The 21,957-nt window shown below is 38.4% G+C and overlaps 1 protein-coding gene across 1 annotated transcript in view; it reads left to right on the forward strand.

Moving 5' to 3' along the window:
• Window positions 1-21,957, forward strand: part of LRP6 (LDL receptor related protein 6) — a 125,035-nt gene that overhangs the window by 49,925 nt on the left and 53,153 nt on the right. Inside the window, 3 exon segments of the mRNA XM_032191628.1 lie at window positions 1,842-2,039; window positions 15,293-15,489; window positions 16,247-16,378. Coding sequence (XP_032047519.1) covers window positions 1,842-2,039; window positions 15,293-15,489; window positions 16,247-16,378 — 527 coding nt within the window.

Here is a 21,957-nt window from a genome sequence, read left to right on the forward strand (position 1 = left end):
CTGGGAAGGCTTTTTTTTGCGGCCAAACTTCCCCTACCTGTTTTTTGCTTGAGTAATTGTAGTGTGCATAAGAGGTGAGAAGGAGACATGGAAGAAGACAAGGCTGTACAGCAACTAATGAGCTCTCTGTTTCAGCCTGAAAAATCGATCTAGCAGGGTGGCCAGGACCTTGGAACCTATTAACCTTGATGAAGTATATGGAAGTCTTGGACGTGACAGTTGGCGTAAAGAAGGGTCTTTTTAAAGAAGTTTAAAATAATTATTTCTTTTTCTCTCATCTTTTTCACACATGCTCTCTGGCAAAGTGCTGCCTGACTTTTTTAACTTTTCTTTTTTCAAGTATGTAGTTCTTTTTATTGCACAGCTTGACCAGGTGACTTGCTACTGTGCTACCTATCTGGAGATTATTTGTTTTTTCTTCTTACTGGCAGGAAAACAGTTTCTCTATAGCACTCATTCATGTCTACAGAATTTTCACATGTTCTCTTCAGATATTTGTGCTCTGTGTTTTAAGACGGGCAAGTTGCTCCATAAAGAATGACTCACTTGGGATTGAATAGGGCAATATTTGTGTTAATCAGCTGCATTTCTGTCCACAGATATAGCTGTGCATTAAAAAAAACATGCTGTAGACATGAATTAAGGGGAAAAATATGACATGGAATTTCCTGACTTTTTAAAAAAAAAAATAAATCTTTGCCAAGAATAACTTCATCTGCAACCGTTTCTTAAATGTGTTGCACATTTGTTTTTCTTTAAAGGATGGGTGGCCAGGCCTCTTCACATGTGGGCACCATATAGTGACATACATGTATTGTGGTTGTGTGATGATCTGGGTTAGTTTAAAGGCCTCAGATCTTTCCAAGTCTGGATTGTTTTGACTGAGGCAGGTTAGGGAGCACAGATACAAGCAGGTATATTGGCAGATGTCATGGGGTTATGAGAAGCAATTTAGGACAGTAGGCTTTTCATCTGTCCCAGCTGCAACAACAAAAACAGAGCAAGCTTCACTGACATACTTTGTCTAATCTGTTTACATTACATATTATTTCTGTTTAATTCTGCATTCTGTTAACAACCCAGAAAAGTAAATAAATCTTCTACCACCTGCAGAAAATGGACAAATATTCTTCCTTCTCACTAGCCTATAGCCATAATATAGTGATTTCCCTAGCTTCACCTCAGTCTTGTATGCATCTAGATAAGTTCCCTCCCCCCATCACTTGCTAAGTAATGTTTAAACATGTGCCAGTACTTGCTAACACGTTTTAAAACTCGCTTCCCCAGTCTTAGAAGACTTTACAGTGTTTTGTCCAATCAGTGGGTGAAAATTATGCTTCTAAACATGTTGACTTAGCTTTCTTTCTGTAAATTTCTCTTAGGGGGGAGAAAAAAAAAAAAAAAGGACATGAATTGGCCGTCAATCAAATCTAATTAACTGCTTATATGTATCAGCTATGTCACCTACAAATCATTCTTTGGCCCCTAATGCTCTGACCCATATTGCAAAGTCTATTTTATGACTGTAATATCCGTCTTTGTTGTTTAATGTTAAATTCCGAGATTATTGTCAAGTTCTGTTGGATATCCCCAACTTTTTCACTTGGAAGTATAACTTGACATAGTGCTATGCATTTGTCTTAAATTGCTTTTCTCCAGTTTTTAAAGTGACTTTGTTTTTGTTGTGTTTCCAGGACATGTGTACCATACGCAGTAGAACAGAGCTCTGGAAACACTGTCTGCGCAAAACAGAGAGAGCCTTTGCCTTACTCAAAGTTGTATCCAATGTTCCAATTGTAGATTTATACAATTGCTCTTTGTTCTTTTTTAAATAATTATAGGTTCATGTACTGGACAGACTGGGGAGAAGTGCCGAAGATAGAACGTGCTGGGATGGATGGTTCAAGCCGCTCCATTATAGTCAACACGGACATTTATTGGCCAAATGGATTGACGTTGGATTATGAGGAACAGAAACTTTATTGGGCAGATGCTAAACTGAATTTCATCCACAAATCAAATCTCGATGGAAGTCATCGGTAAGAGGTTTTTGTTTGATCTATGTAATTCAGTGCTTTTCTTAGAAGATGTTGCTTAAGCAATATCATAAGCTCTGTTGCAGGGAATTGGCATGTTAGCACTTGCAAAATTTTAAGCCAACTAGTGCTATCAGACACTCTCATCCTTCCCCATTCTCCCTCTTCCAGAACTGTGAAGTTGAATGTGTGCTTCTTTTGAGGTATCCTGTAACCCACTAAGTCTTTTCTCAGAACTAGTCCTATAAAGGAATCCCTGAATACTATTCTTAATAGTATAAGACTATTAGCAGAAATTTCCATTTTTGATAAGTCTTCTGTTCCTTTCTTGCTGTGATATTTAGAAATGCAGAAAATAACCTGAAAAAGTGGATCCTTATAGATGATGATCTTTTAGTTTCATTAAGTCTTTCAGTTTTATTAATGATAGGAGTTGGGAAAGAAGTGGAAAAGTCTTTACAGTGAACCATGCTAAAATGGCTGTTTCTTCTCTAACAGTTTTATAATGATGATGTAATCCGTTCTGATCCAGTCATGGTTACTTCTTAATTAAGGGTATAATTGATACTTTGTATATATGCATTTATCCTTAATTTGGAGGATGACCCTCTTCATTGCCTGAGAGCTATGTTATGTACTGATTGCACCAAAATGAGTCACAGTCAGCTTGTGCTCAGGTATCACATGGGATATGATTTTTGAGGTTATCCTTTGAACACTCTTGTGTTGCTTCTGCTGGTTTATCTAGGCATGAAGTATCTTAAGTTCTTCATTCCAACATCTTAGTCCTTTCTTTTGCCATTAACCTGGCACAAGAATTTAGGTTCCCCAGGAAACGCTTTAATGACAAGATAGGTGTTTTGTGTTTACTTCTGAGTTGGAGCATAGGCAGCATGTATGAAGCATCCACTATGTTTGTGTATTTATTTTGAACTCCATGATTTTTTGTAGTGCTGGTTTGAAAGGTGGTGTCATTTTCTTCTTAATGTCTGCCTGTTAAGTGACCAAAAGTTTATGCAGTAGTTTTGTAATGGTGTTTATTTAGAGAGGGTAACAGGAATTGGATGAAGTTTTAAATTTGTGTGCTTGGGTACAAATGTTATAACTATCTTTGTGAATTCAAAACATGGAGACATGGGTATATAATTCCAAGGTAGTCCTTAATTTATTATTTATTTCACAAGAAAACAAGCTTATTAGTACTAAAAGAGATTTCTTAGTGATACTTGCTTTAAGAAAGAAGACAGTCCTGTAAGTTTTCAAGTAATGAAGAGAAATGGATAGAAATTGTCATGTATAGTAATAACTTGAGTCTGTTTTATTCTTTTTTTAAATTGGTACTGGTTAACAGGGAAAAAGATTTTAAGGTGTTCCAGGTAAAAATGGTTTGGGGCTAAAAAACAAACAAACAAAAAACAACAAACAAAACAAAACAAAACATTTCCTTTGATAAGAATGGAGAGTCATGAAACCAGATGTGTAACAGAATTTTAAAAAGACACATCTCGACTCAAATGATCACATGTGAGTCTCAGTGACAGCTTGCCACCTGAAAAGTTACAGCCCAAATGTGGCTTTCTTATATGAGTATGACATACTCACAGTTGGTGCAAAAGGAGTGAAACAAACCAACAAAACTAAAACAACCCAAACAGTAACAATGAGAAGAAAACACAACTTCATGATGGCTACTGATATGGTCACACCTGAAGAACCCCCACTATGAATTTGTCCCACAAGATAATTAGGTGGCTTTTTTTATTCTTGAGTCACTCTTTTTGGGGTCTTCCATTTATGAGATGGAAAGGGCCATCTTTTTACAACAACATGCTGCTGCATTCTGGCTGATGCCCTGTTAGACAGTGTGTGTGTATCAGGCTCTGCAACAAATTGTACTGCTTTAAATAACATGATGCAAGATGCAGAGATGACTTTTGAAATGGTAACTGTGTGTAAAGATTCCACTGATCAAAATTGACACCACCACTATCCAAAGCTGTATGTTTTTCCCACAAAGCACAAACCTAGACCTAGTGTCTCCTGTCTTTCTGGCTCCACAGAAATTTCCTGCAGTCACTGCTGCATTTTCAGTGTTCTGCTTCAGATTCCTTTGCAGTTTTTCCCTTCATGATGATCTGTTCCACAGCAGTGTAAATACTCTTGGTTTCAGTATTTTGTTTCTATTTTAATAGTGTTCAACCCCATCCCCTCCCTCTCCCCCCCAACCTTTCCCTGCCTTTGGCTAACCTTGAAGTGATTCATACTAAAAATGAGGCCATTAAGGTGCAGATCTTTCTTGGTGCAAGGGGCTGCCCAACCTTGTCTGTCTGCAGGGAGTTGTATCTAATGGTTGTGTCTCATGACATGGAAAGCAAAACCTCCTGGATCATTTACCACATTCCAGAGTAAATTCTCTGGAATTGGTGAAACCTGCAATAAGGACCTGCATAGATGAGTAACTTAAATTTTAGATATCCTAATTATTTTTATGCATTAAAACCAAAATAATTAGTTTACTGATAAATTTCAGTATCAGTTAAAAACATTTAAATATTAATGTTTCATGGAACTGTGCTAATATGTTACCATTTGAAGGGGAGAAAGGGGAAACAGTCTTTAGAGAGGGAAGTGCATATGACTTCCCTTAAGCAGTCAGAAGCACACAGTGCTTGGAACAGCACCTGTTTTTCCCTAGGCGTGTGTGAAAGTTCTGAAGATTCAGAAAATAGTCAACATCTGTATCCAAGCATTTTTATTATTTTTTTATTCTTTGCAATTACATCATAGGGGAAAAAGGAAAGACTTGCAGAAGTTAAGCTGTTCTACAATGGTCTTTATGTGTTTTCTTTTTTTTCTCTGCTTGACCTCTTAGCCTCTGTTTATCTTAGGGAAAAAAATGTGGCTGTTTCAAGTGATTTAATTTTGTTAAATATTGTCTTTTGGGTAATCAACAGAATTCACCTTTCTCGATATAGTATTTTACAACAACTAATTATGTATTTTATCTCCTAACTCATTACTTAGTCATCTTTGTCAATAACTGATTAAAAACAAAATATACTATTGCAAACATACAAAAAATCCTTGAGATCTCTGAGATCTCCCCTCTAAGTTTTACGGGGGGGTAGAGGGGTGGGAGAGAACCCTTTCAGTCTATTCTCCTGTTCATCCCCACTCCCAAAAAGGAAAAACTAAGCAGTTTTTTTTCTGTGAATGGTGGAACTTGCTCAATGCAGCCATGGCTCCTTGTATACCTTCACCCAAAATTATCTCTTGTTTCCCATCACTGTCTGCTGTGCACTCCTGAGAAGTCTGGCAGCTGGACAAATTGCTCTTGGACACTTTATTTCAGCTCTTCTCTGGTCAGGTGGATCAAATACAGTGATTTAGGGTCCCTTGTACCTATAAAGCCATAAAAGTGTTAAGGAAGCCTTTTCTTGTGATTCCCTACGTTCCTGAATGTTTGACCAAGAGATACAAAATGTATTGGGTATGGACATGGAGGAGATGGATGTTTAACAGACACACCCAGAATGATTGTATAGTCTTGCTTTCACATGAAAGGATGACATAATGGGATTAGGCCAGTTTTTCTATTCCACCACCACCTTTAAAATCCCTTTTTAAGAGGGCTACCTTTTAAAGTCATTTTCCTTAAGAATGGAGAATGACAAGAACATCATCACTTGCTGTGTAATTTAATTTGAAACAGACTTTTTGGCTTCCTTATAATCTGCTGGTTTTAGTGATTTGATCTTGATAGACCATTATTCTAACTGCTCTTTTTATATTTATAATGTATTTATTTATTTATTTATTTGTTCTTGTCGATAGCTAAATTACTCCTGATTAAAACAGATGTGATTGTTGTAAATGATCATAAAGTAAATGTTCTGGATTTGACTAGGTTTGTTAACTTATAGCAGAAAACAGATGAGTGAAGTATCTCAAGTGTCTCAAGGTTTTGTTTGTTTGTTTTTGTTTTTTTCAGTGATCCACAGTGTGAGGAGGGAGTCTATAGTAGATAGGTGTGATTGTAAAAGCTACATATAGTTCGGTATGACATGAGTTGTAATTGCTATGGTGGAAGTGAGAAATTCAGCAGTAACTAACATCTTTATATCAAAAAGGAATTTCAAACAGTTCAAAGAAAACTGCATTTGTGGTTTGGATGATGAGAGAAAATACAATGTAAATAGCAAAAGATTTTAATTAGTGTCACACAGATGAATTTTGACGTATTGAGGTTCAGACTGTTCTAATATTTCGAATGAGTAAAAGGGAAACATTCTTGACATATTTCTATAAGTGTAAGAAATGATAACATTTTTTGTCTCTTCATTCCTGTAAACTGACTATCACATCTCTTTACCTGGCAGTACACAAGAACTAAAATTTGAAGATTTATTGTCAGAGAAGGCCATTCATATGCATGAATGCTTGGCTTCTTGTGCAGCGGTCTGGATAATGGAAGAGTAAAGTAGGCAGGTGGGAAGAACATGCAGGGGGACAAACACAGAAGGCCTAGATTTTTGTCATCTCTTCAGGCAGGACCTAGATAAAGCCCTTTAGAGCCCGTGAGCCTCTGCATCAAAATTAGGAAGCACTGTGACAGTGCTGGCAGTAGCACTCAGTAAATATGTGTCAGGATTGTAAATTCATGAGGAAATCTGTACAGTAAATTTTATGGTGATCATCTATAGTTACCTGCCAGCCCTGGGACTTGCTAGCCCTGGCTACTTCAGTGATGGGCTCATTAGAATAAAGAGGAAGAGCACAGAAGCTGATGACTAATGCCCTTGGTTTGCCAGGGAGAGAAAGGAACAAGCAGTTTTTCATGTCAGAATGCAATAATTAAAAAATTAAATTGGTGCACAGAAGAGATTTTTTTTTTCCAGCTCTTGCCCTGCTCTTATCAGAGTGAACAGTTGCTTTTTGTGGGACTAATTAAACAAAACTGAATTGCAGACAGCTCTCCTGTGAGTAGAGTACCCGAGATAGGTTGGCCTGCTAAGGCAGCTCTTGAATTAATTTTCTTTTCCTTTACCCTGCAGCAGCAGTTCTAATTAATAAGTTAACACGTTACTGGCTGAAGGGAAATGCACTTACAAGGTCCCCCAGGAAGTGTTTGTGCTAATGAGATGGGTTTTGAGGCCACTGTAAGAAAACATACTTTCAGCAACTGTCAAAAAGCTGGGGAGCTCTTGCAAGGAGGTGAATGTCTTAAGTTTGCACTCAAGCATTGATTTTTTTTTTTCGTATTTTCTTTTTTCAAGCATCAGATCAGGTCTGTCTGCCAGATCATTAGTTGCAGATTTGATGAAAAGCTAAAAATATTGTATCCCTGCATTTAGAAGGGTTTATTTTTAATCGTTTGTGTATAATGTGTACAGTATAGAACGTTATGTGCAAGGTATAAAATACTGTATCATTGTGTATATTTCCATGAGAAAAAGCTATTTAATAACTTCAATCACTGAGGAGGAACCAGTCTGCAGTGAAAAGTCTCTGTTTTAATACCTCATCAACACATTACAGGACAGTGCAGAAGACAAACAATGACCTAATTAAAGCTGCTAGAGAAGCCTTGCCAAAGCGGAATTAATTAAATTATTTGGACACAGCACTAGAGTGACTCTCGTGATTCTTCCCCAAGGCACTTCTGAAATAAAATGCTGGGAAGGTAGAGCGTCGATACATCTGTAGTTGACTGTGTAGGATAGATATGCATAGGCTGTGTCTGGCTAGAGTCACTAGTTCACAGGTCTCTGCATATTTGTAGACATTTAATAAAAGTACAGGGTGATGAGCCCAGGCAGAGCAACGCCACACCTCATCAGAGCTGTTTCTGAGGCCTGAGATGATATATGCAGAGTTACTTCAGGATCACAGCTGGGCTGAAAGCAAATGAAGAGCAGCTGCAGATTATGCAGTACATACACCACGTGCAGCCAGTGGATCTACCTGTGCACCTCCTTGCAAACTCCATCACCTTGTCCCGCAGCTTTCCAGTCTCCTCCCCTATTTCCCAGAGGCCTTTCGTCTATGCTGCATGTCATGACGATGTTTGACTGAAAAATGACCCACGGCATGACTTCATTACTCAACCACAGCTTTACTTCTGACTGACTTCTTCAAACTTTAATGAGAGTTGGGGTTTGAAGTGTCGTTGCTAGACCTGTTACTTGTTAATGTGTAGTTTCTGTAAGTACATGGCAATCACAGCTTAAAGAAGTAGCAAAAGGAAAAATATTTTGTTTTTGAAAGACCCTGGTATATGCCACAAGTAGTGTTTCCTGTTTACTTCTCAGGTAATTAGAACCAGGCTTGTATTCTGATAGGAATATTTGAGCAAGCATTCATGGTCAAATTCCAGCTTAGTTTTCTGGGTTTGTTTTACAGATGTTTTTGTTTGTTTGGCAGAAGAGGAAACCTCTGAAGCTTCTGAGAGAATCAGAGCTCCCTGCCCTACCTTGTGGCAGCCGTGGTAGAGTGTGGTGTCATACAGCTGGCTGTCTTTCCACCCTGCCTCACCTGGTGGTGTGCAGGATTCATCCTGCAAGTGCTTTGGCCACTTGCTAATATTTCCAGTTGTCAGTGATAGCTTTGTAATTCTTGGAATTTCCTGAATGCTCTGCTGTTACGTAATATCTAAATGGAGAGAAACATTTTCCATAGAACATTATAATTTACGTCATGCAAACCTGTCTGTTGTATGCTTTCTTTAACATGTAATGAACACTAAAAGTAAGGTTCAGAAGACATTTTGTTGTTGTCCACAAAGGAAAATATGATGGAAATTCCAAAGTAAATTTCTGTTCTGTTTTTTGTTTGTTTGTTTGTTTTGGTTGGTTTTGTTTCTTGTTTTCTTATACCAAGAAAGCCTGATAAGAATGTAGCCCACAGATATTTTTTAACTAAAAATGTATCTGGTATAGTGTAGGAAGGAAGATATATGAACATTCAGTAAATGCAGATATGAGCATCCCTTAAAGACTTTTTCAACAACATGTAGATTAATCAGGAAGCTTTTACCTCTGGATGGTATGAATTTCCATCTTTTAATATTGTATTGTCATTGGATCCCAGTATGGTAACTTTTATGGGAAAGAAGTTGTGATATAAATTTTTTCCTTATTTTCAGAAATTTAGTGTTCAACGCATATGTAGGTGCCAACCAGGATGTATGCTGCCTGGGTAAAACTAGTATAAGAAAATGCAGCAGAAAAAGGTAGTGTTGTCCACTTTTGAATGAATACTACAAACAGCTCCTGCTCATTTTAGTACCACTAGAGCCTCATATGATGAACTACAAATGCAAACTTAAATGTTCACTCCATTTTATGCTCCTGTCCCAGTTCCTCACTGCTTAAAACTCTAATCTTCAGTCAGTAATTATAGGGATTGCATAGTATATCTTATTAATGTATTTCTTCAATTTTGCAGACGTTAATAATCTGTTCCAAATCTTTCAGCAAGCAAGATGGAAGTATACCTCCATTAATAGTAATTGATCCTTCTTTATTTCCCCCAGATCAATGATTCTATGATAGCCTAAAAAGCAGGTGCTGACTCACATTAGTTCTTTGGGTTATTGGTTATTGAAACAGAGATGTTCAGGTAGCAAGTGCAGTGGTAAAAATATATGCATACACAAACATATGTAAATATGTGTGTGAATATATATATATATATGTATATGAGACACTTGTATGGAAAATGAAAGTGAATATATACATATTTATATTTTTAAGTGAATATGTATTTTTGTATTTATATTTATATATTCACTTACATTTTCCATGTAAGTGTCTCGCTGTACCTTACTGTTGAAGAATTGGTTTAGCTTTATGAAATTAAGGCATCTTGGATTGGCTGAATGTGCAAACAGGCATCAATCATTTCTGTGCTTTCTGAGCACACCTTTTGGCATGGTGGTTGATCCTCCCTGGCTTAGGCTGTGGATGTGCATCCAATTACAGAACTTGACCCACTGGTGGAAAGGGTTGCAGCCACAAGCCTGTCGGCAATGTCTCAGCATCATCTCTTGTCCGGTTGCTGTATCCTCAGGCTGCATAACTGAATTGCTCACGTGTGCAGAGTCTCACTGGCTGGTTGATTTAATCGTTTTGTTTAATCGTATGTCTTTACTAACCCTGCTCATTTTGTGTGAGAAAGGTTAAGAGGTATAAGAGAGCTATAATACAGGTCTGTCCTGAATATTTACTCTTCAGAGTTGCAAATATAGCAGTAAGATGAACTACTTTATTTTTTTCCCAGTCCTCACAGTTGTATTTGAAATTGGATTGCAAAGAGTGATACAACAACATATTTTTTTCACTGCCTGATAGCTTAGGAGATGGAAATAGATATGGGATCCTCCAGAGGGTTGCTGGAGAAATGGGTTCATAGATGTGAAAATTCTTGCTCTCTGCCACTGAGTACAGGCAGCCTCAGAGGTAAACGGAAGGAATGCAGGTAAAGACTGTGTGTGACTTCTGTGCGTACCTGTATCTATTAATAAAAACACATGGAGTGAGATGTTAGTAATCATTGATTTTTGTATACAGCATTAGACAGAGGGCTCTGGTTATCTTAGTCTTGACTTGCATTGTGCAGATTTTGGAATTCGTCTCAGGTATGGCTTTTTTTCTTCTTCTCTTTCAGTTGGTAACAGCTCCATTGTATTTTGGATTGTATCGATAACTATTCTGGAATGAAATGTTATTTTAGCTAGCTGTTATTTCAGCATAATATTTATCTTGACTGTTATATATATACACATATTTGTTCAGTTGCATTAGACCCAACACAGAGACGAGTTTCATTACTGATGAGCTGTGATGTTAATGATGCAGTGAAGTACAAGCCAGGATGCAGTTATTCTGAACAAGTTTTGAAATTAGATAGCTGTAGTGTCACCAGAATAGAAAGAATAATGTAGTTGATGAAAAGTGTGTATCTGTTTTTTATGGAGAGATAAAGGAGCTACAATTACATTTGCTATTATAGCTGCAGCATAAATTATTTTCTGTTTAAAATCATAGGGTGAAAAGTCAGAATTCTTAGATTTCATAGCTATAATCCAGTTTTGGATTTTAATTCTTCTAGTAGTTGCCAAAAAAAGGTGGGGGGACAGGGAGGGGGAGGAGGGGGAAGGGAGCAGACCAAGGAAATCCAGATTGCCATGAAGGGTGGAAATTTGAACTTAATCTTTGTCATTTAAATTTGTCATTTGTTAATTTTTATTTCAAGTGAGTTTATTCTTTGTCTGAAAAGGATATTATCTTGAAGCAGAAGCTTTTGTCATTGTTAGTACAACTCTAGGTAGATTTTCTGAAATTTCTTGTGTTTATTCTGCTTGAGAGTTCAGTAGCCCCTTTTGTAATGTCTGTTTTAACTTGTTTAGTCTTTTTCTTTTTCATTATCTTCACAAAGTATTTCATGGGTCTCTAGCATAATTAGAATGGAACAAAAGTGAATGTATTTAAATTGCTTCTGCATTTTCTTCAAGCAGTAGAAAATCATAGAATCATAGAATCATAGAATATCCTGAGTTGGAAGGGACCCTTAAGGATCATCAAGTCCAACTCTTGACACCGCACAGGTCTACCCAAAAGTTCAGACCATGTGCCTAAGTTCACAGTCCAATCTCTTCTTAAATTCAGACAGGCTCGGTGCAGTGACCACTTCCCTGGGGAGCCTGTTCCAGTGTGCAACCACCCTCTCTGTGAAGAACCCCCTCCTGACGTCCAGCCTAAATTTCCCCTGCCTCAGCTTAACCCCGTTCCCGCGGGTCCTGTCACTGGTGTTAATGGAGAAAAGGTCTCCTGCCTCTTGACACCCCCTTACAAGGAATTCTTTAGTATAATAAGTTTTTATTGTAATTGCAACTCTGATTGCCATGATGATACTATAAATAGTTGTATTTAGGAAAATGTGATCTACAGCACAGGTAGAATTTAATTTCTGTGGAAATTTCTTGTTTTATCTCTTTTCTCTTTGTAACTTCCTTCTGTGCTTTCTCCTTCTGCACTTCCTTCACAGCCAACTAAACAGAAGAGAGATTGTGAGATTTTAAATGTCAATCACCATCAAGGTTTTTAAGGCAAATTTGTGTAATTGTATGCTTGGCACAGGGAAGATTATTAAAGTTACTGCGTACTTAGCTCCATCTAATATGTAGCCAATTTGCATCCTGTTGAAGCCCTAGAGATGTCTCCTGAACTCATAATGCTGCTACTTCTCCTTATCTCTCACTTTTCTCCTCATCTCTGGTGTCTCTTTTAACAAGGCTAATGGGATGAGTGCAGCAGTTTGAAGGAACTAAAGAGCTTAGTGAACAGGATGCAATGCTTTTTGCTGTTGTATCACTCATTCAAATCAAACCTGAGATGAATGTACAGGCTGAAGGAAGCTGCCACTGACAAGCTGTCAGGTCATGTTGGTCCAATTACACCTGCAGTGCCACAGCTGGTGCCCTGGTCAGTGGCTTTATTAAGTGAGGCCAAAGCCATGGAGACCTGGCTGCTCTTTGACCCCAGGTGGGTACTCATGCTCGTAAATGTCAGACAGACACAGCAGTTAAATGCTGCAGGTGACATTCTTGCCCTGTACATTCACTCAAATATATTTAATAAATAATTGGCTACGCCAGAAGTTCTTCCCCCTCTTCTCAGCCACCAAAACCAAAGCTCTGCAGACCTTAGTGCAGGTCACAGCAGAGCATAATTGCATTACTGCAGCCAAGGGAAGCTTCTTCCTTGCGCTCTCTTCCCTTCATTCTCTCTTTTTAGCACCATGTCTCTCCAGCCCTTTCCCCCCTCTCCTCCTTCCCCTTATTAGGCTGCAGAGCTGTCAGGCTGGGGACAGCCTGCTGAGTGCAATCCAGCCACTGCATCCTGGCTGCTTTTTGGCAAACCTGCTGGTGCCCATCACGTATGTTCAGAGGGGAAAAAAGCTCACTTCCCATTAGCAAAATCAGAAGTGCTATTTGTAGTAATGCTCACCTTAATAGATGCTAGCAATATGTACAGTTGTATCTGGGCCCAAAGACATTTTCATCTCTCAGTTCGTTGTAGCTACTGAATAAAATGATAAGTGATTGCTTCAAGGCTGTGGCTGGCAGTGCAGTCGAACGAAGCAGCTCCCTACTTCTCCTGAATCTTTCCAGGGCTGGTTTAAATAAGGGTCACAGCTGATGTTATGCGTTGTTACAATGATAGGTGGTTGCCCAAAAGTTAGGCACATCTAGCAGCTTCTACTATACTCAAAGGTTTATTTTCACTGAGAACTGGTGGGTACTAATCACATTTAAAAATCTGAGGATTTGAGTGAACAGCAAGATGAGGCTCAGAAAAATGTCTCTTGTCTATGGTGAAGGTCTGGGCATTATGAGAGCTCTGAACTTTTATTGCTTCTGTCCCAGATGAAAATTGTCATAAAGACTTGGATAGTCACCAGTCCTGCTCTAAACTAAAATTATTCAAATGTGAAGGCATTTAGGGTTCAGGGGTGGGGTTGGCAAAAATGTTTACAGAATTAGAATGCCTTTATTCTTGTTGCAAGAGTATGTTGTGTCTTTTTGGCTTTGCTGTTTGTCGGGTAGGTTTCAGCTGTAAATTATATTACAGTAGTCTTTTGTAAGATGTTTAGTTTGTGCATTTAATTAGAAGCAAATATATACCTGACTCCAGACAGAGATAAGAAAGAAAAGATAATATGTCCTACTTTCCAGTGCAAAATATCAAGAAATAGAAAATTTTGGTTGGTGTAGAATTGGAACACTAGAGTGACAAGTAAGGGAATGTGTGTGTTTTCCTCAGGAGCTAGAAAAAAATAGAAGCTTTAAAGATAATGCATCTTTTTGCAGAAGCTAAGGTGAAAGAGCTGTAATGACTGCAGTCTCTTTGTACTCAGAATCATTGGCAGAATACACCTTCAAGTTTCTTGCTTTAATATACTCTTTTGTTATATTTTGACAGAAAATATTTGGAAAATAAGAGTATTTTTGTCCTCTACTAAACCAGTTCAGCTAATGACTTCTTTGCAAACAAGATGTATATAGTGTGTGGGTGTTCTCTCAGTAAATACACAGATAATGACTCTCTTCCCTGCAAGAAGAAAATTGGGAAGCTGGTGATCATAATATGCCCTATACTTGAAGAAGTAGTAGAGCTATGTGTCAGTCCCTTAGGCTATTAGTCCGGGAGATAGATAGATGGCTGTCTCCATTGTTCAGGGGGGGCTTCTATACGTGTTGGATGCTTGTGCACATACAATTAAGAAGAGAGGAGGTGGGAAGAATCACTTATGTAAATGGTACTTGTGTGGTCCTGCTTGGAGCAGGATGTTGGTCCAGATGACCTCCGGGGTCCTTTCCATCCTCAAATTTTCTATGATTCTAAATAAAAAAGTAAGAGTCAAGCTACTTAATTCCAGTTCTGAGGAACTTCGGTATAGATAATTAGTTTCTACATCACAAGAACCTGGAAAAACTGTCTTCGGTAATGTTTATGCTGCATTTTTGTGATGCCTAATGAGCATGTGTGCATATATATATACATAAAATATATGGGTATACTCTTTAATTTTGTTTATGAACCTGGAGACAGACGGTGACCCAGTTTGCTCAGAAATGATACCATTACTATGGCAAAAGATCAGTAGAACTGTTTAATGGCACTGCTTGTAATAAAAACAATAGCTTAATAATGATCATAATGAAACATGAAAAAATAACTTTCAGGATTTCTTTACAGTGAAGCTATTTGCTATTAAAGTATTTTTCTGAGGGCTCAAAATGGCAAAACTGGAAGATATGGATAGATTGCTAAATGACTAAACACTGTCTCAGTTTAAAATTTGCTGAGGCTGACAGTGATGGACATCATATATCTGCAAGTTGCAGTCAAATTTGCATAAAATCAGCCGGTGTTCTCCCCTGTTGCACATGGTGATGTATAGCCCCCCAGATATTGAGGGCTAAAAGCGCCAACAAACAACCACCAACCTAGGCAAGGATTTCTGTTGGTGTCTCTTGGACTTTACCAGCAGGCAGCCTGAAAATAGGACTGTTATTGTCCAAAATTGTTCATCAAACTGTGCATACTATACTTGTTCCCCAAAAATAAGGAGAAAGTTTTGGTCAACAGTAGTTACTCTGCAAAGGCTAAGTTTGAGCAAAACTGCATCATGAACTGTGTTTGAGTATTCACTTTTTTCACTTTTTTTTTTTTTTTTTTGTACTCTATTAGGCAAGCGGTGGTTAAAGGCTCCCTTCCACATCCTTTTGCTTTGACGCTGTTTGGGGACACGTTGTACTGGACGGACTGGAACACACATTCAATCTTGGCCTGCAGCAAGTACTCTGGGGAGGACCTGCGTGAAATACATTCCAACATCTTCTCTCCCATGGATATCCATGCTTTCAGCCAAAAGAGGCAGCCAAATGGTAAGTTGTCTTGCTTCCCCCCCCCCCCCCCCCCCCCCCCCCTTTTTTTTAATAGCAAGTTGGAACTGATTTGCAAAAATCTTAATTAGGCTTTCTGTATAGTGGTGAGTGGCTTCACTCATGTCATGATGCAACTTTTCCAATGCAGAGATTGAGGGGAAAAAAAGAAAATTCAAATATTCTCTTTTTTTTTTTTTAATGTGGAAAAAAAAAGTCACTTGCTTTTTCTGATAGCCACATTTATCCTGTTGTGATATTCCTTTGTCTGTTTCATATGCCATAACATTAGGCAGCATGGTATTCATATTTTTTCCAAGTAGTAGTTCCTGAAAGGAAAGTAATGTTAATTTGGCAGATGATATTAAGCAAGGCTAGTTCTGTGTAATAACCACTGTCTTAATCATTGTGTTAATTTACTGTGTTTGCATTTATATATATTATATACAGCCTATTCAGCACCAGCATGTTTAATAGTTTGTGAAAATGAGAAGAACAGAGATGAAACAAGGCTCTTGTTTAGAGCTAAGTGCTACTTCCCCAAGAAAGGAAACATTCAACATCCATGCGTTTTGGTACCATAAATACCCCACTACTCAACACTTGGAATTAATTTTTACTTGTTCTGTGTTTATCATTTCCTTCTTTAATCTGTGATGCTGCCACCGATTCTACCATTCAAACACCGTATGTGTCTTGACACATGAGATGAGGTCATTCGTTATCAGAAGCATTAATCTGTGTGATTTATGTTTAACAGCTACAAACCCATGTGGAATTAATAATGGTGGCTGCTCCCACTTGTGTTTGATGTCTCCTACCAAGCCCTCTTATCAGTGTGCATGTCCCACTGGTGTGAAACTTCTTGAGAATGGAAAGACCTGCAAAGATGGTAGGCTTTGTTTTTAAAAATCCTTTTAGGTTTAGCACAAAGTAATTTGTTGCAGAGAAAGGTGTTCTTCTGGCTTCACTGCATAATGCACGCTAAGGGTGGGACACCGTGAAAAGATATATGCTGTTGTGGTACAGATAAGTGACTGAAAAAATGCCCTCTACTTTTCAAAATGAGCTCATAGCTGAAGAGCAGGTTACCTCCAGTCACAAAATTTAGGTTATAATTCTGTCAATGTCACTAATTCCCTGAATTATTATTATTTATATATATATATATATATTATTTTTTTTTTTTTTCCTGGGGGGGGGGAGCAGGGGGGAACACGACGACATGACTCTGCTACCTTTTCTTTGAGAAAATTATATCAACCTCCTCTGTTGTCTCTAAAAGATTTCTAACGTTATTTTTTCATGCATTAGTATTTTGTTAATAGGGCTGTACAAGTAAAACATTTCTTCTGAAGATCTGATTTCCATTTACACACGTGTGCATGTGGCATCTCTTTCATTTCATGCACATGAAGTTAGTCACCTACGTCTGTTTATAGGAACTGAGCAAAATGGCATGTTTTTAGAGGTGTTAGAAGTATTTCAGCCTTAAAACCCAAGACATGATCAAGACTGCGGGCTGCTAATGCTTACCTAAAGCTGCTTTTAGCTTTTCATCGTGGTCTAATATATGTGATTTCAAATCATTACATGTTATAAGTAGAGGTCTTGTGGCATGTGCTGTGGCTGCTGTAGTACATTGACAGTATCAAAATAAACACTGTGAGATTTAATTAGCTCTCATAAATAAACATATTTATGCAGATTGTCTCTATGGCAAAGGTAAATATAGATAGAAAGATACAGCAGAATTTACTGACAGTGGTCTAAATAAAAAGTATACAGAAATAATTTGTTAAAATTTTGTTTTCTGTTTTTAAAATTCTTAAGCTTGTCAGCTACTGTTTGGCGTTTTCTTTAATTTCATGCTATTTCATGCTCTCTGTTGATTATTTCTGTGTGATTACTTGTATCTGTGTGGACCTTATTAAAATAAATCGTTGCTTTTAAGTGAAAAACTCAAAGCATCTCCCAAATTAGCCTTGCAGGATTGTTGCAAGAACTTACCATTACATGCACAAGACATTTTTTTCCCATTTCTGCCAGTACAAGGAACATGCTTTAATAATAGCACTCTGGATTGGTTGTATCTAGTCCAGAATGTGACACAAATCCTTGATTTGCATGAATGAACTGTTGTGTGGAAGCAGATAGCTAAAGCAGTTGTTGCCCAGTACATATTTCCAAAAGCAGAGCTGTATGAAAAGTCCCCATGGAGGATGGGGAGTTGGGGAGGTTTGGTCGCCTGCCAAGCAGAGGCTGAAGGACTAAGGACAACTGTTGGAACAAATCCTGGAGAAAGAGAGAGAAATGGCTTCCTTTTGACTTAATGCTGATAGGAAGTGCGCTGGGGACCTTGGGAAGAGGGGCTGCCTTTCTGCTTTGTGTGTGCTGTGTTCCAAGGAGCAGGTCAGTGTAGCACAGAGGTGACTGCTTCCCTGCCCAGGTCCAGCCTCATGTCCTCGCAGAGGTAACCTGCCACCCAGGTTAACTACCCTCTGCTAAAACCTTTGTAGTGTGTCAAAGACAATTCCCAAAGGCAAGCAGAGGAAAGGTATTTAAAAAAAAATAAAAACCTTACAAAAGAACTCGAACTTCTCGTGCAGAGATATTCAAAATCACTGGCTTCCTTTCTTAGCTGTTCCTTATGTCTCAGAACACAGAGCTCTTGCTCTTTTCTTCCACTCCCTGAACACATGAGAAGCCAAATTGTGTGTTCCCATTCAGCCATAAAGTATAGCTGGCTCACAAAACACAGCTCCCATTTTATCAGAAATTTTGTTAACCAGTTCACTGAGGTACTACAGCATGTTGTCTGTCAGAAAGCTAAAAGCATTATACGTTAACATTTATCATATACATGTCAATACAGTGTTGCATTTTTTACAACCATTCTGCTATTGTGTTTTTCCAAATAACTCTGCCTGTCTATTTTTAAGAAGGAAAATGGGTGGGGAAGCGAGAGAAAATTGAGTCCACGCTTAGCTCAGTGAGTGTCGTGTACCACTACATACTGGAGTGAGAAAAAATAGCTCACATGCAGGTGAAGGAAGCTGCTCCAGCTATGCATCACATCCATTGGTTTCATTCAACTTTGCTGATCCTGCACAGAGCTAATTTCTAGGAGGAGTTAAAGGGCCAGAGGCAGCCCTGGAAGCCAGCTGCTTACTGTGTTTCAGCATATAAAGCTATGCATGACCCCAAATGATTAAATATTGTTGACTTTTTTCACTCCTTTCACTGAAGAGAGGTGAAGTGGTAGACTTAGGGCTTTTGTGAGTGACCTACAACTTGCCAGAGCTCTTCAAGTCAATGTTTCACTGTAATTTCTTCTCATACTTGTGAAGTCTGCAATTACTGATTTGGGGAAGAGAGGAGAGAATGGCAAACAGAGCCAGCATAGCCACAGAGAGGATTTCAAGATATAAATCTGTGTTTGTGTCAACTTCCTTTCTTAGGCTGTGTAGTAATATTAGTGAAGGAAATTTATTTTCCCTTTTTTTTGTCTCTGTGGAGGGGTGATTGGGTGGTGGAGGGAGAGGTGGTTATGGTTTCTTGGGTTGTTTTTTTTCCTTTGTATTTGCCTGTTTACTACAAATGCTGTGAAAGTGGGGCTGAACCATGAGAACTGAAAAATTTCACCTCAGATCACTTCAGTATATATCTGTTGTGCTGAAACAGACTGAAGCACTGAGTGACTGGATCTCAGTTTAGAATTAGAATGTTAGGACTTCGAGGGAGAAAGGGGAATGGCTTACAGGTACACAAAGGTGAAAAATGAGGCACAGGCAGGTTCTCAAATAAGACAGTTTTGTCTTCAAGCGGTAGGCTAAAATCAGGCTAGTTCCAAAAATGAATTGTTTAATGCTGAAAGGAGCCTCTTTGAGGAGAGAACTTTATTTCATGCTGCGTTGATGGAGAGCACTGTCTGGGATCTGCAAGATTTTGATGGGTGAATATTGAGTGTGTGTTTGTGGTGTTTGCAGTGGTTTGGCATTGACAGATGATCCTTGCAGCCAAAGGTGAGGCTGGCTGACCCTCCCTGAGCAGTTTCCATGACAACCCAGCGTTTTTGAATAATCTTGGTTTATAGGAAATCTTTTCCTCCCTCCTCTTTCCTCACCGTGTTGGTTTCTTGTAGGTTTGTTTTTTTTTTTTTTTCATTACACCTTACTTTTTTTTTTTTTGTGAGAGATCTGAACAATAATTCCTTACCTTCCATTTATAAACACTTTTCTATCGTGTTTCACAAAAGGGTGATAGTTTGGAATAAAATCAGCTATTTTCCTAATAACTGATAATACTGACTTGATTGTTCATGTCTTAGCTCCTTATGAACCAAAACAGTCATTTAACTGAGATGTGGGCTTGCAGCTTACACTTAGCTGCCCCATTTTCTACGTGAAAGTTTTTTGTTTGTTTATTTGTTTTTTTTTAAATCCCTCAAGGAAAGACAGAATAACCAGTTTTCACGGCCAACTCTTCTTCTGTAAGCAATGTCCACAGAATAGAGTCCGGTCCGAGCACGCAGGGTGCTTTTACCTATGTACCCACATTTTTGTAGAATAAAGCAGTTCAGTTGGAAAGGACCTAGAAAAATGACCAAGTCCAACGGCCTGACCACTTCAAGGCTAACTAAAAGTTAAAGCAAATTACTGAGGGCATTGTCCAAATGTCTCTTGAGCACTGACAGGCATAGGGCATCAACTACCTCACTAGAAAGTTTGTTCTGGGGTTTGACCACCCTCACAGTCAAGAAATGTTTCCTAATGCCCAGTCTGACCCTTCCCTGGTACAGCTTTGTGCCATTCCCTTGCATCCTGTCAGCGGTGACCAGGGAATGCAGACCGGCACCTTCCTGTCCACTTCCCGTCTTGTAGGACTGTCCTGGTTTCAGGGAGGGGGGAGAGTGAGCGAACGGCTGTGTGGTTTTAGCTGCCGGCCAGGTTAAACCACGACAAGGACATACTTGGGATTTCTCTTTTTCAGTATTATGGGCACCACTGTTCTTCTGGGGTTGATGGTACTACATTTAAATGACCTGTTCAATAGTCATTTTTATTAAAAAAAAAAATAGGTTACTCTTCCAAGTTTGTCATAACTTGGAACATAGCCGATTTCCTGATTTCACTGTGCAGATCAAGATGTTAATTTAATATGCTAGCTCTTTTATTTCTTTTAAAATAGAGGGAAAAAAAAAAGGATTAATTTCAGATGTGTTCTTTTGCCTTTGTAGTGATTTTTTTTTTTTGTCATCTATTTGAAAAATCTACTTGTTTGTATTGTATAAGGAGCTCTCTCTCAATAATGACTTTGCAACTGGGACAAGACATATAGGAAATAAATTTTTATTAGTCAAACGTGTGATAACTGTATTGGGGATTTATTAATAATTTTGATTTATCAAGTACAGAGAAATTATTATGTGTGTCCTAGGTTTAGCAGTTCTTATGTATGGGTTTCTGTACATGTGTTTGTGTAGCATCACTAGCCTCAGCAACCACTGATGGTTTTAAAGTCCAATAACTCACAAACGACCAAGTCCTTATATCACTGGAAAGATGTAATAAATTGTAAAGGTTGGCAGGACGTTAGACATCAGACTTAAAAGCTATGTTACTGCATGTGTCTGTATACTTGCTCTGTTTCCTCTTCTCTTCCCCTTCCCTTGACTTCAGCTAGCACACAGATGTAAATTATTTTGATTTTTAATAGCGACTTTTTGAGGGAAGTACTAGTTCTAGGACTAATGTAATGCACCATCTGTGAGTTTGTAATCCCGGCTTTCAAAGTGCTTAATAAAAGTAGGCTTAAGTTCTCAAAAATATGAGTCTGGAGTAAAGCTTTTATGTTCGTATTTAGATGCCTTAAGTAAGGGACTTGGTTTTAGAAAAATTGCTAACTATTCTGAATACCCCCTGACTTGAGGCACTTCTAAAAAGAATCTTGGTACCGAATTGGAATAGTTCATCAAGGTTGTTTCAGATTTTTTTTTTTTGGTTGGTTATTTTTTGTTGTTGTTTGTTTGTTTTTATAAAGTTATGGGTTGCTAAGATCACTTAGGATTGATTGTATGGCAGATCAGCAAGGGGTTAAGCAGAAAGGCCTGATTTTAAATGTGGTATGGTCTTATGCAAGGTAGCTTACTGTGCTTGCAGGGAACTTTGCACATGGTGGTTTGAATGCTGTGAGCACACGCCACGGCACACCAGGTGGTCTGTGCCCTCAAACCCAGCACGGAGTTCAACTTGCACTTCAGTCTACAGGCATGCTTTTGTTGGGTGCAGTATATACAGATCTCCAGTATATGTTACAGAAAAGAGAGCAGTGTAGGCAGCAAATTCTGCTTCAAGTCCCCAGAGTGTTTGTCTGGAAGGCTTCATCCTTTTTGTTTTTTTTTTTTTTTTTTTTTGTATGTGCAGTACAAGGTGTCCAGAGGAAAAGTACCTCAGGTCTGCATGTGCATGC

This window comes from Aythya fuligula, chromosome 1 (assembly GCF_009819795.1).
Source record: "Aythya fuligula isolate bAytFul2 chromosome 1, bAytFul2.pri, whole genome shotgun sequence".
NCBI lineage: Eukaryota > Metazoa > Chordata > Aves > Anseriformes > Anatidae > Aythya > Aythya fuligula.